This window comes from Coregonus clupeaformis, chromosome 13 (assembly GCF_020615455.1).
Source record: "Coregonus clupeaformis isolate EN_2021a chromosome 13, ASM2061545v1, whole genome shotgun sequence".
Taxonomy (NCBI): Eukaryota; Metazoa; Chordata; class Actinopteri; order Salmoniformes; family Salmonidae; genus Coregonus; species Coregonus clupeaformis.
Window position 1 is genome coordinate 23,087,078 of NC_059204.1, and position 14,445 is coordinate 23,101,522.

Consider the following 14,445-nt stretch of genomic DNA (forward strand, 5'->3'; position numbering starts at 1 on the left):
TGTGTGTGTGTGTGTGTGTGTGTGTGTGTGTGTGTGTGTGTGTGTGTGTGTGTGTGTGTGTCATCTCCCGGGTGATGAGTGACAGATTAATATATGTCTGGCTACGTGTCTGAGGAATTGGGAAGAAAAGCGCTGTCAGAGCAGCTTGTCGGGAAGGGGTGAGATTAGAAGCAGTTGTCATTGGAAGCCTAGTGCAGACTCAGGCTCACTGAGATAAGACTGGATGTAATGACTGTAAAAAGCATCTTGACCTCGCCTTCAAAAGGCACAGAAAATAGATGATTTGTGATTATTTTGGTGTGTGTGTATATGTGTCTTTGTGCATGCGTTTGATGATAGGATGTTCCATGGCATATGGGGTAGTATCCCTATTTTTGCAGTCGGATAGAATATCAGGCATGCCATGAATCTTATTGAAAATGGCGCAAATAATTAATAGATTTTTTAAGTGTTCGCTTCAGCATGTGCTTATGAAAACCTGCCACTTTTCTTCAGAGTCTCTTTGTCTCGGCCAGAGTTCTTCATCTTCACAGCCCAGTCATTGTTAACTGCTTGTTCCATGTCAACCTGCCTGGAAGTCTCTCTGTAACTATCTATCTCAGGAGATACACTACATGACCAAAAGTATGTGGACACCTTCTCATTCTAAAATCATGGGCATTAATATGGAGTTGGTCCCCCCCTTTGCTGCTATAACAGCCTCCACTCTTCTGGGAAGGCTTTCCACTAGATGTTGGAACATTGCTGCGGGGACTTGCTTTCATTCAGCCACAAGAGCGTTAGTGAGGTCGGGCACTGATGTTGGGCTCGCAGTAGGCGTTCCAATTCATCCGAAAGGTGTTCGATGGGGCTCTGTGCAGGCCAGCAAGTTCTTCCACACCTATCTCGACAAACCTTTTCTGTATGGACCTCGCTTTGTGCACTGGGGCATTGTCATGCTGAAACAGGAAAGGGCCTTCCCCAAACTGTTGCCACAAAGTTGGAAGCACAGAATCGTCTAGAATGTCATTATATACAGTAGCGTTAAGATTTCCCTTCACTGGAACTAAGAGGCCTAGCCCGAACCATGAAAAACAGCCCCAGACCATTATTCCTCCTCCACCAAACTTTACAGTTGACACTATGCATTGGGGCAGGTAGCGTTCTCCTGGCATCCGCCAAACCCAGATTAGTCCGTCGGACTGCCAGATGGTGAAGCATGATTCATCACTCCAGACAACGCGTTTCCACTGCTCCAGAGTCCAATGGCGGCGAGCTTTACACCACTCCAGCCAATGCTTGGTATTGCGTATGGTGATCTTAGGCTTGTGTGCGGCTGCTCGGCCATGGAAACCCATTTCATGAAGCTCTCGACGAACAGTTCTTGTGCTGACGTTGCTTCCAGAGGCAGTTTGGAACTCGGTAGTGAGTGTTGCAACCGAGGACAGACCATTTTTACGCGCTACACGCTTCAGCACTCAGTGGTCCCGTTCTGTGAGCTTGTGTGGCCTACCACTTCGCGGCTGAGCCGTTGTTGCTCCTAGACGTTTCCACTTCACAATAACAGCACTTACAGTTGACCGGGGCAGCTCTAGCAGGGCAGAAATTTGACAAACTGACTAGTTGGAAAGGTGGCGGTGCCATTCTACTGCCATTGTTTGTCTTTGGAGATTGCATGGCTGAGTGCTCAATTTTATACACCTGTCAGCAACGGGTGTGGCTGAAATAGCCGAATCCACTAATTTGAAGGTGTGTCCACATACTTTTGTAAATATAGTGTATATATCTGCTATTCTCCTCCATTTCTGAATGTCATTAAGACACTTTTCCTTTCATTGCCTCACCTCATCCTCCTCATCCACCCTGAATAGACTACTGGAAGTTGTGAGTCCTACAAATGCGCCAGACAGTCAGACACAATGGATGTGAATTCAATAAGAGCTTTTAACGTATTACATCCACAGCACTCATGTTACACTTATCAGTAATATTTTAAATGAGGGGAGATTTTCCGTAATGGCAATAAGGCTCATGAAAAAGAGAGCCGGTCTCCTGCGATTGCAATCTAGGAAAAGAAAGTTCCTGTAAAATTAAACCGCCATTGCGGAGGAAGAAAATAAAAAAAACGCTTCTGGATGCTTTGAAGCGAAGGATCAAGGCCAAGAAAAAGGAATAAAAGATGAAAAAACGTCAGCGGAGGAGAGAGGGCTGATGGTCTATAGACAGAACTTACAGGCACAGACACCAATTACTGGCATACATAACAAAACTCCAGACGTTATGTTTGATCTCCGCTCTCCATTCTCTGGCAACGGCATCAAGTGCTTTTCCATAGCAAAGTGACACTTTATATTATTTTCTTGGGTACGGCATGCAGGGCTTTTTCTTCTTCTTCTTTCTGTTCGTCTCTGTCAGCGTTTCATTTGAATTAAAAATAATGTGCAGTGAGAGATCCGGACGTAGATTGTCTGGCGGTTGAGATGTAATCACAGACCTGAGGTTTATCCTAAATCTGATAATGACCGTTTAGGACTGGGAACGCTGATTTGTTGATGGCTGCTATTCCTTAGACCTGTGTAACAACAGGCAGACATTTTTGTTGGTGGCAGACAGTGGTATAAATATACAGCGTATCTTCTTGCAACTAGCCATGAAATAGATTTAAAACGACATTACTAAAATCGCAATTTTTCATCACTGTCTACACACCTTTGTTTTAACAACAAATCAACACAATGCCATGTAGTTACATGGAATGTCTTGTAATTACAATGTAATAACCCAGTAATTATATAACTAATTTGAAACATAATTTGTCAAGTTTGTTTTTAGCATTTGGAATAAACTTGTGCTCACATAGGCTCACACACACTATAATTTTGTACTTCTCTTCTTCCCAATGTTCAAGCTGCTTGATGTTCAAAGCACATACTTGTCAACATGGCTTCATCATCTATTGAACATGGGCCGACTGATGGTCAAGACGGGCCCCCTAACCCAATGGACACTTTTTATTGGAGATCAAGGAGGGGCCCTAACCCAATGAATGCTTTGTATTGGAGAGCTGTGTTCTTTTCAGGACCATTGTGTGATCAGGTTTAGCTCTCTGGGGCCTTGGGGCCTGGGGGCCTGGTGTTATGACTTTGACTGGTCTTCTGGGGCCTCAGCCCGCCACGTCTCCCTGCTGATAGTCATCTTTCTGATAGTAATCTCATCTGTCTGGCCATGAGATCCAGTGTCCTGATAGATAGAACACTAAGAGCACATACAACACTGCCATTCAGAACTGGGGGCTATAACTCTCTCTCATTCTCTATCTCTCTGTTTCAATCTCTTTCCCTCTATGTCTGTCCATCTGTGTCTATCTTTCTCTCCCTCTCTCTTTCTCTCTCCAGCACAGAGGGTAGAGGGATGGATTAATACCCAGCAGCAAGGAGTTAAGTCTGTTTTCTGCTCTGTGGGGGCTGGGCGCTGTAGGGAGAGAGAAAGAGATCCTATCCTCCCTGTAATGTGACTCCATTGTTGATCCATTGACCTCCCAGGCAGTGGGTTAATGCTGATTAGCCGAGGCTATAGTACCCTGGGTTTTTGCGTGATTAAAGTTATTTAGCTGAAGATTGCAGGATTGTTTTGGTCTGGAGTGTCCATGGGCTACCAGATTAGTAAAATGGATCAAATACAAAGAGGGGTGCTCTCTCTCTCTCTCAATCACTCTTTCGCCTTCCAAGCAAACCAGTCCCATCATTAACATGCTTAATAATAGGACAAGTGTCCATAAAAGCTGAGGATCCTCTTACAATACAGATGGTTTTAACATGAGAAAACCACTACAAACCTGATCATAGTACCATGTGTCAATGAGCTCAGGGAGGGACATTGGTGGGCTTTTCAATGTCTGCGTTTGAGACCTGGATCAAGCTTGATTAAGTGGGCACCATTGGTGAGCATGGATGGATCACTATCTCACCATGGTTGACCCCCCCACCCCCGCCCAGGACAGTAGAGTGGTGGTTATTTCAACAGGAAGAGAGTGGCTGTGAGCTCTGAGGAGGTGCACAGCTGCTTATAAAGAGTGTTTTGTTTGCCTCCCCTCACATTGGCAGCACCCTACTGGGAAATTCATTAGCCGCTGACATCATCTCACTCTGTCGACAGTGAAAGAATATCATTCTAGTCTCAGGCCCTCCCTCTTTCCCTCCCTTGCTCTGCCTCTTACTCTCTCCTGCTCTCTCGTTCTGGAAGTGCCAAGCACTTTTCTCTGAGCTTCATTCAAGCAAAATAAAACACACTCACGCACGCCTGTCCCAAGAAGTGCGCAGTCTTTGGAACCAAGTATTTGGACCCTCAGAAGCAGAAAACACACGTGTGTTTGTGTTCGGAAGAGAAGTAGAGTTTGGGGTTGAACCAAGTCAGGTTAGAATCAGGAAGTGGGAGGACCCAACCATCAGACGAGGACCGCTGAGGCAGCCGTTGTATGAATGGGAGTTTGTCTGATGCTTGGAGCAGATGAGGAGAGGCTCTGTCGGTGACAGAACCGTCAGCAACCACAGGACATAAGCTTTTACCAGCTGAAAATATAATGAAAGCGGAGTCCCCTTTTGGCTCAAGGTAATTCTAAATGTGATTTTGTCTCCCTTTTTGCCACAGAGGAAATTGGTCTGCGCTTTGTTGGATTTTGCTGCTCTGTAGGAGCGAGCTGGCGACTCCCCGCTGGTGTCTGTGGACACAGCCTCTTTACGCGTCCTGATACACAGTCTCCCAAGGATCCTGCCTATTCGAATCTCGCAAATCTTCAATACGAGAATATTGCGAGATATATTTGTATCCCACCCTGAACTGGAGACGAAACGCACTTAACGGGATTTAGCGACCTAGAGCTGTTGCTGATGCTTTTGCTGGCAAGACACATGGCTTCCTTTGTCCGAGAGGCACGGTAGCTTTGTACGCGCTTCTCGTATCTCGTTGGAATTTTGTTGGAAAGGAATTCTCTTTTCGCATGGATGTCATCGATTTAAACGGAGTTGAATTCGCCCCATATTTGTGGATTACATTATTTTGACAAGCAGAATGTGAAACGGGGCCATATTTACTAGACAGCGAAAGTGATATCTTGACTAATATTTTCCTTCTTGCCAGCTTCGCCACATCAAAGGTATGCGCGTCGCTTTTCTTTATTCACGTCTACCTTATTATGAATGATTTGGTTAATAGCTTATAGTTTATGTCCTATTAACGACGAATTATGTGTAGGCCTATTATCAGTATGTACTACGTTTATTGAATAGAATAAAAAGTGTAGGAGAATATCTGTGGCTATTGTAGCATTGTTTTGTGTAGCCTAGCTTTTCCTACTCATATCATTATAAATTGATAATAACGCAAATGCTTAATATTGCTATGTGCATTCATGGATATGAAAAAAACTGCCGTTTTTACCGTCATTTTGAATGGTGTTGGCCTATATCTGCATATTTATTGTGTGCAGAAGCGAAATATCCAAACTGAATTTGCTTCAATCAAGTCTGTCTATTTCAATCTGCAGTCATACTCTTTGATAGGTTACTGCCGTTTTATTTTTGGAATTACGAGATTAAATTATGTTTTGTGTAGAAAAAAAATTCTGCTCTCCATGCACCTACACATTTTAATTTGGATGAATAGCTACACTGAAATGCATGTCTCTTACCTTGGAATTGCCTGAACCCTAAGCAAATTAATATGGAAATGTTTTCTGGCTTCAGCAAGTTTATCTCATGTGCGAATAGAAAATAATTGATAGGTGTTAGCCTATGGTATATGTGACATTTGCGCAAATGTCATATCATTATTATTGGACCCCGTGCCACTGTCCATTTGCCAAAAAGGTGTGAAGAGTCTTCATTGTCTGTGATAAAATCTTCTGAATTGTTTTGAATTAGGCTCATTGTCATATTCACTTTACTAGGACTGATATATAATATCTAAAACAGCATCTTTCAATAGTCATCTGGTTTTATACTTCTTTGCGACAAAAAGTGAAATGCTATGAAAGTGACAATTAAAACCAATGGTTCAATGTGTTGTTATTCCCTAGTAGGCCTAGGCTCAGCCATGCCACGCACGCACTGGTAGGGATTGTAACAGGTCGATCTTTCACTTTATTAGTGGGACTGAATTAGCCAATGCCTTTTTGACACAGCAATGTCACGTAAATAGGCTTTCATTATCTAATACTGTGTAAGTGCTTAGCACTGAATGTTTGCACAATAACACAGCAATGTTAATTTTACCTTCTGCCACACCGCGCTCGACATGGAATGGGTGAGGGTTAGTGCTGTCATGTTATTACATGGACCAACAGTGCCATCAAGTGGCCGCGATGTGCAGTGCGTTGTTTCGCTCCCTTCAGCTGGCTGTTTGGGTCATTGACTATGAAACCCACCTGTTTAAGCAAATTTGCTAATGATTTCGTCTTTCTCTCTCACAGGGCTCCGATGCCAGCTCAGAGAAATTATTCAGCACCGCTGCAGTTAAAGGTATGAGCTCTTATAATGTGTTTTATGAAGCTGTATTATTTAATGGCAATATAATTTTCATTTGCAATAATCATATTGTGTATTAGGCTTCATTTAAAAAAAATGATTCTGGCATTGGTTGGTCATTGTAATTCTGCATTGGCTCAGTGTAGGAGAACATAGCGATGCTTTCCTTTGTAGCCTATTTGTATATCAACCAGGACCAGAGCTTGGTCATGCATTACAGGCAAAACAGCCTCCATTTTCACTGCAGCCCTGTGTATTACACAGGTGTGAAATATCAATCTGTGTTTGCTCATGTCTGGACATGACAGAAAAGTAATTCCTGGTGGTTTATTAAATGGAATCAATTTGGATACAGTGTAATGAATAAAAAAATCCATATGAGCTCTTCACTCAGATAAACAACACCATGCAGAGTTTTGATATGCCAAGACATGTTACTACTCCTTTTAGTGGGAAATACATTTGACATTAAATAATAAACACAAAAATCGCATTTGAAGCATAAATGGGAATTCAGAAAATAACACTGAGTAATGAACATTGATGTGTAAATTCAAAGTCTCACATCACAGTGCATTGAAAAACAGTGTTAGTTAACATGCCTGAAGGTGGGTTAGTATTGTATTGTTTACACTCTTAAAAAAGGGTTCCAAGAGGGTTCTTTGCGGAGGGATAGGGTTCTACCAAGAACTGTTTTCATCTGAAGAATCCCTTTTGGAAGACAAGGGTTCTTTGTAAGGCAAAGGGTTCTACTTAGAACCTTTAACATCGTAAGAACCGTTTTTGGAAAAAAGGGTTATTTGATAGTTCTTTGGAAGGCAAAAAGGATACTTTGGAAGGCAAGAAGTGTTCTACATAGAACCATATATCATATTTCTCAGCATGCTCTATTGCATGGTGATTTTCAGAATTGTTTGTTTTAATATCTGTGTTTTTGCATGTACATTGATTGATTGATAAATGTTATGCTACACAAAGATAAATAGCATACATTTTTCTCAACGAATCCAATCTGTTAGTAGTTGGACTTATTGCACCGTTACTGAGATGGTTGTTCCAGTTTAGATGATTGAGGTAGTCTCAGTATGCAATCTTCCCTACCCTGGCAGTCTGAATGCAGGTTGCTGGTGTTAAAAAATTCCACTTGTTGGATATCTTAACACTGGCTGGATTCCAATAGGAATTAAACATTACTTTGCAAGCCAGCATAATGTGACTTGCTGGCCTGATGTGGCCTGTAAACCAGGAGTTTCCTAACACCACTGTGTTAGGGTATAACTAGGCCCTCAAAGAAAGGCCTTATGATATATGTCATGTATTGTCATAAATAATTACATTTTAAAGACTAGTAAGGCTGGTAGAACCATTCATAGAGGATTCTAGGAGGAACCCTCCAAAGATAAAAGGGTTCTGATTAGAACCCTTCATAGAGGGTTCTAGGCAGAACCCTTCATAGAGGGTTCTAGGTAGAACCATATATAGGGGGTTCTGTGAAGAACCCTACATAAAGGGGTATAGGGAGAACCTTCTGCAAAGGTTTCTACCTAGCACCAAAAAGGGTTCCCCTATGGGGACAAACTGAAGAACCCTATATGGTTCTACTTAACACCTTTTTTCTAAGAGTGTAGGAGCAAGAGTAGGAGGAACCAGGAGGTGCTAACACAGTAGGATATAAAGTCAGAAGGAGGGCCTGGCATCTGTTTATGACCTCAGCGTGCCAACACCACATGTGAACTCATAATCACGTCAGTAATTTGCTGTTAAAAACACCCAGTCCCATTTTCTCCATCCCTGGAGGAGCCCAGATAATGTGTTAAATGGACATTCCGCTGCAATGGTGGGTTACTATAGGCTTTGAGGGGGGGGGGGTGTTAGGGGAGAAGAGGGGCTGAAGAAACAGGGGTTATGACCCCTTCAGACAGCAGGAGAAAGAGGGGCTGATTGGTGCAGATAGGTTCTTATTTCCCCCCTCTCCCCCTTTCTTGCTGCACTTTGCTCTGCTGCGGAGTCTGGGGACCCCAAACACATTTCCCACATTCTGGCCTTTGATTACCTCCAGGGCTTGATTTGTGGCATCCATCGGGGGCTCAATGGCCATGCTTGACAGGGAGGCTTCCTTTTGAAGGCACCTCTCTGCGGGAAGATTTGGTTCCCTTGAAAGGACTAAGACCCCCTTTGTGTGGCCTAAATCAACATGGGCCGCCCTCTTTAACCCTCAGTGAAAGGCCTTACTGAGGGAAACAGTACACAAATATGGCCTCTCCCTCCCTGTTGGATTGCAGGCAGTCCACCCTCTTGGCCCCTATTTCCATTTAAATATATAAACCCCTTTTCTTTCTTTTTAACATCCAAGTTCCCTCCTCCTCCTCCACTCCAGCCATATGCTAATTCCTATTGCAATCACAAAAGGCGAGTAAAATAATCCAGGTGCAGAAGAACGGAGGCCATTGGTATTTTTATTGAGGGAAGTGTTAAGATAAAAGAAGTAGGGTGGGTTTTTTTGTTCGATGGGATTACCACCACAACGATGCACCGACTGACCGACAAACCCACCGCCTCAGTACAAGATACAACTCCAGGAAAAACGGGAGAAGCTTGTAGAGATGAATGTCAATATTTGCCAGAGGGCAAGTGGAAAAGGTCAGTTTGTTTGGTGGTTTGTGCTTTCTTGTTGGTACACATGAAGTGTTTATTGGGCTTGGAGGGCCTATCCGCAAAAAAATATTTCTTAATCCGGCCCTGTCTACCTCCCAACAATTACTGCCCTGCCTGGCAGGCAGCACCACTCACAGTACAGTACAGTACACTCTCAACAGATAGCCAGTCACCTCATTGCTTATTGCATCTGACTGTGGCATATTTGCAAAGAAATCCAACTCCTGACTGAGTTCAGTGTTTTAGTTCATGGACGTTGATTTGCTTCCAGCCTCGTGTCACCTTCCTCACATCTCACCTCAGGTCCAGGGCCATTGATATCCACCGTGTGGAATTGTCAGTTGTGTTCGCTTCACAGTCTCCCCCTCACAGCCATCTCTCTCTCTCTCTCTCTCTCTCTCTCTCTCTCTCTCTCTCTCTCTCTCTGTCTCTCTGTCTCTCTTTGTCTCTCTCTCCCTCCCTCTCTCTCCTCTCCCTCTCTCTCCTCTCTGTCTGGGTTCAATTTGCCCAGACGCAGCCTTCATTAAGGAAGAATCATTAAACGTTAGCTCTAATTACGGGGCCTGTCAAAGCGCCCGCAGGTGTCAGCTTGCCTGCAAGCCTCATTAATTTAGTCTCCTGCAGAAAATGTAAAAGAGAAACCAGCCGTATGCTCGGCCAGTTGAAAGAACTTGTTGCAGTCTAGTGGCTGTCAGGTTGGTTTCCAATCCTAAACTGATGTTGAGGTCTACATGATGGTGTCCAGGCCTAGTTTAGCTGTGTATGCGTGGGCTGCCCAGGAAAGGATTAGAGTGTGGCAGAGCCTTGGCTGTAATAACAGAACAGAGCACCATGTCAGGAGAAAAGCCTGTGCAGATAGATCTATCAAATGATTAAAGGTCCAGTCCCACGCGTGTAATCTCTCCTTGCCACTGTAACACTGCCATTCTTTATGATGTTGTCAGGCCCCACAGCACGGCCCAGCCCGGCCCTGATCGCTACTATGTCATTGGAGAGGGCAGTCTAAACATATTACAGCTGATTTGTTATAGCAGAGCATAGCCCCGTGCAGTAATGCTGTTTAGCTAATGCTAAATGCAGCAGGACAGTAATGGTTGTCATCTGTAAATGTGGTCCTCTGTAGCTCAGCTGGTAGAGCACGGCGCTTGTAACGCCAAGGTAGTGGGTTCGATCCCCGGGACCACCCATACACAAAAATGTATGCAATAAATAGGGCTGCTGATGAGTCATAGCTCTGTAGGTCTGTTTCAGTCCAGACTGACTCAGTATTGAATAGGACCACAGACAGACAGACAGACAGACAGACAGTGGATCATATTGTTATTACTTAGAGGGAGAAAATATGTAATGACATTACAGTGGTAATTTCATTACTGTGTATACCAGATGATACAGTTGATATCTGATGATATGTATTCCTGATGTACATTAAGAATAGCATTTAATTTTTCTTGCTTTGACACAGGGAAATACAGGGAAACTTAGACGATGTATTAGGGACATGTCATACTTTCTCAGCCAGTAATACTATATAATTACAAGTTAGCCACCAAGGAATTACATAGTTATTTCTTGACATTTCATCATAAACAATTCCCCAGTTTGACATAAAACATATTTCTTTTAGTTTTGATATGATAGGAGGTGAGTTCAGTCTGTAGGGGGGTTTAAGTACTAGGAGAGAGAGAGGCTGCTTTGCTTTCCCCTCCTCTCTCAGTGCTTCAGCTGAAAGGCTGATTTCACCAACGCTTTACCGGAGCTAATGTGAAAATGAAACTGTGCTATGGTGAGACCCAGGGAGCGGCGCCAGCACCAGACAAGAAGTGCGCAGCCAGCCAGCGAAGTGAATCGTCGGGCTCGAGTGCGTCTGCCTCCGGAAGGGAGGGGCGAGAGAGAGTAATGTGCAATGTGGAAGGTGTAATTTGCACCGCTGATGACATTGTTTTGAAAAAAAAGAAGCAAGGTAAAGAGAGAAAAGCGGAGGTGAACTTTGTGGCAGATAACGGGTTGAAGAGCTCTCTGGATTGTCGTGGAGAGCTCTTCAGGCAGCAGAATGGCCTCTGAGTGTTTTACTCGTGTGTGGGAGGGAGCTGAGAGGTTGACTCTCTCTCTTTTCTCTCTCTTCCCCTCTCTCTGTCTGACAGTACTGTGTCGGTCCTGTACTGTGGGCTGCCTTCTTCTACTGTAATAATCAGATGATGTAAAGATGCTATAGGGAACTGATCTGGAGCAACACAGATGATGCTGACCCATGCAGTGGATTAGGAGGGCCAGTTAGCCTTTCACAGTAGCACCATCATTGGTTTACACTACAGTAGCCACAGGCTTTACTGTGCTGTGCCCTCCGTTTGACCTGAACCTTCTGTGTGGGTTTGGGTTTTGGAGATCAGGACAGAATTTGACCTGGTATACAGTGGAAAGATGACCCGCCTCTGATTGGCCTTCTGTGTTCTGAGGCACGGAATTGGCCAAGGATAGTGTGTTCTCTTCCTGGTAGGGATGTAAAAAAAAATAATAATCAAATCAAAGATCCCAGAAATTGTCCACATGCGCAAAAAGCTTATTTCTCTCAAATTTTGTCCACCAATTTGTTTACATCCCTGTTAGTGAGCATTTCTCCTTTGCCAAGATATTCCATCCACCTGACAGGTGTGGTATATCAAGAAGCTGATTAAACGGCATGATCATTACACAGGTGCACCTTGTGCTGGGGACAATAAAAGGCCACTCTAAAATGTGCCGTTTTGTCACACAACACAATGCCACAGATGTGTAAAGTTTTTGAGGGAGCGTGCAATTGGCATGCTGACTGCAGGAAGGTCCACCAGAGCTGTTGCCAGAGATTTTAATGTTATTTCTCTACCATAAGCCGCCTTCAATGTCGTTTTAGACAAAAAACATTTTTTTTGGGGGGGGGCATTTTATTAATTGTTCAGCAGTCTTTTGGCTTGGGGGTAGAAGCTGTTAAGGAGCCTTTTGGCGCTCCGGTACCGCTTGCCGTGCAGTAGCAGAGAGAACAGTGTATGACTTGGGTGACTGGAGTCTTTGATAATTTTTTGGGCCTTCCTCTTACACCGCCTAGTATATAGGTAATGGATGTCAGGAAGCTTGGCCCCAGTGATGTACTGGGCTGTACGCACTACCCTCTGTAGCGCCTTACGGTCAGATGCTGAGCAGTTGCCATACCAGGCGGTGATGCATCCGGTCAGGATGCTCTCGATGGTGTAGCTGTAAAACTTTTTGAGGATCTGGGGACCCATGCCAAATCTTTTCAGTCTCCTTAGGGTGAAAATGTGTTGTCGTGCCCTCTTCACGACTGTCTTGGTGTGTTTGGACCATGATAGTTTGTTGATGATGTGGACACCAAGGAACTTGAAACTCTCGACCCGCTCCACTTCAGCCCTGTCGATGTTAATGGGGGCCGGTTCGGCCCTCCTTTTCCTATAGTCCACGATCAGCTCCACACTGCCAGGTCTCTGACCTCCTCCCTATAGGCTGTCTCATCGTTGTCTGTGATCAGGCCTACCACTGTTGTGTCGTCAGCAAACTTAATGATGGTGTTGGAGTTGTGCTTGGCCACGCAGTCGTGGGTGAACATGGAGTACCCTTACCACCTGGGGGAGGCCCATCTGGAAGTCCAGGATCCAGTTGCAGAGGGAGGTGTTTAGTCCCAGGGTCCTTAGATTAGTGATGAGCTTTGTGGGCACTATGGTGTTGAATGCTGAGCTGTAGTCAATGAACAGCATTCTCACATAGGTGTTCCTTTTGTCCAGGTGGGAAAGGGCAGTGTGGAGTGCGATTGAGACTGCGTCATCTGTGGATCTGTTGGGGCGGTATGCAAATTGGAGTGGGTCTAGGGTTTCTGGCATGATGGTGTTGATGTGAGCCATGACCAGCCTTTCAAAGCACTTCATGGCTACCGACGTGAGGGCTACGGGGCGGTAATCATTTAGGCAGGTTACCTTCGTTTTCTTGGGCACAGGGACTATGGTGGTCTGTTTGAAACATGTAGGTATTACAGACTCGGTAGGGGAGAGGTTGAAATTGTCAGTGAAGACACTTGCCAGTTGGTCCGCGCATGCTTTGAGTACACGTCCTGGTAATCCGTCTTGCCCCACGGCTTTGTGAATGTTGACCTATTTAAAGGAGAGCGTGATCACACAGTCGTCCGGAACAGCTGGTGCTCTCATGCTTCAGTGTTGCTTGCCTCGAAGCGAGCATTAAAGGCATTTAGCTCGTCTTGTAGGCTCGCGTAAATGGGCAGCTCGCGGCTGGGTTTCCCTTTGTAGTCCATAATATTTTTCAAGCCCTGCCACAGCCGACGAGCGTCAGAGCCGGTGTAGTAGGATTCAATCTTAGTCCTATATTGACGCTTTGCCTGTTTGATGGTTCATCAGAGGGCATAGCGGGATTTCTTATAAGCGTCCGGATTAGTGTCCCGCTCCTTGAAAGTAGAAGTTCTAGCCTTCATCTCAGTGCAGATGTTGCCTGTAATCCATGGCTTCTGGTTGGGATATGTACGTACGGTCACTGTGGTGACGACGCCGTCGATGCGCTTATTGATGAAGCTGGTGACTGAGGTGGTATACTCCTCAATGCCATTGGATGAATCCCGGAACATATTCCAGTCTGTGCTAGCAAAACAGTCCTGTAGCGTAGCATCCGTGTCATCTGACCACTTCCGTATGGAGCGAGTCACTGGTACTTCCTGCTTTAGTTTTTGCTTGTAAGCAGGAGTCAGGTGGATAGAATTATGGTCAAATTTGCCAAATGGAGGGCGAGGGAGAGCTTTGTATGCGTCTCTGTGTGTGGAGTAAAGGTGGTCTAGAGTTTTCTTTGTGACATGCTGGTAGAAATGAGGTAAAACGGATTTAAATTTGCCTGCATTAAAGTCCCCGGCCACTAGGAGAGCCGCTTCTGGATGAGCATTTTCTTGTTTGCTTATGGCCTTATACAGCTCTTTGAGTGCGGTCTTAGTGCCAGCATCGGTTTGTGGTGGTAAATAGACGGCTACGAGTAATATAGATGAGAACTCTCTTGGTAGACAGTATGGTCTACAGTTTATCATGAGGTCCCAGTGGATGTATAGGTTAGCTTATTATCCTGTTCTGTGTGTGTGGAGGTACGATGTCTCCCCCCTCCCCTCCTCTCCTCTGTGGCTGTGGCTGCAGGGTAAAGAGAGGCTGTATTTCAGGGCCATGAAAGGAGCCGCTCCAACCGTGCCTCATCTGCTGACAAATGGTCACACAAAGGGTAACAAATCACTAGTGGCTGATTTACTGCCACACAG

The 14,445-nt window shown here is 44.8% G+C and overlaps 1 protein-coding gene across 1 annotated transcript in view; it reads left to right on the top strand.

Annotated features, from left to right (window-relative positions):
• LOC121579768 (autism susceptibility gene 2 protein-like) overlaps positions 1-14,445 on the top strand; it is a 542,213-nt gene that overhangs the window by 487,777 nt on the left and 39,991 nt on the right. Inside the window, exon 6 of the mRNA XM_041894648.2 lies at positions 6,446-6,494. Within this exon, the coding sequence (XP_041750582.2) occupies positions 6,446-6,494 (49 nt within the window). The remainder of the gene's footprint in view (positions 1-6,445; positions 6,495-14,445) is intronic.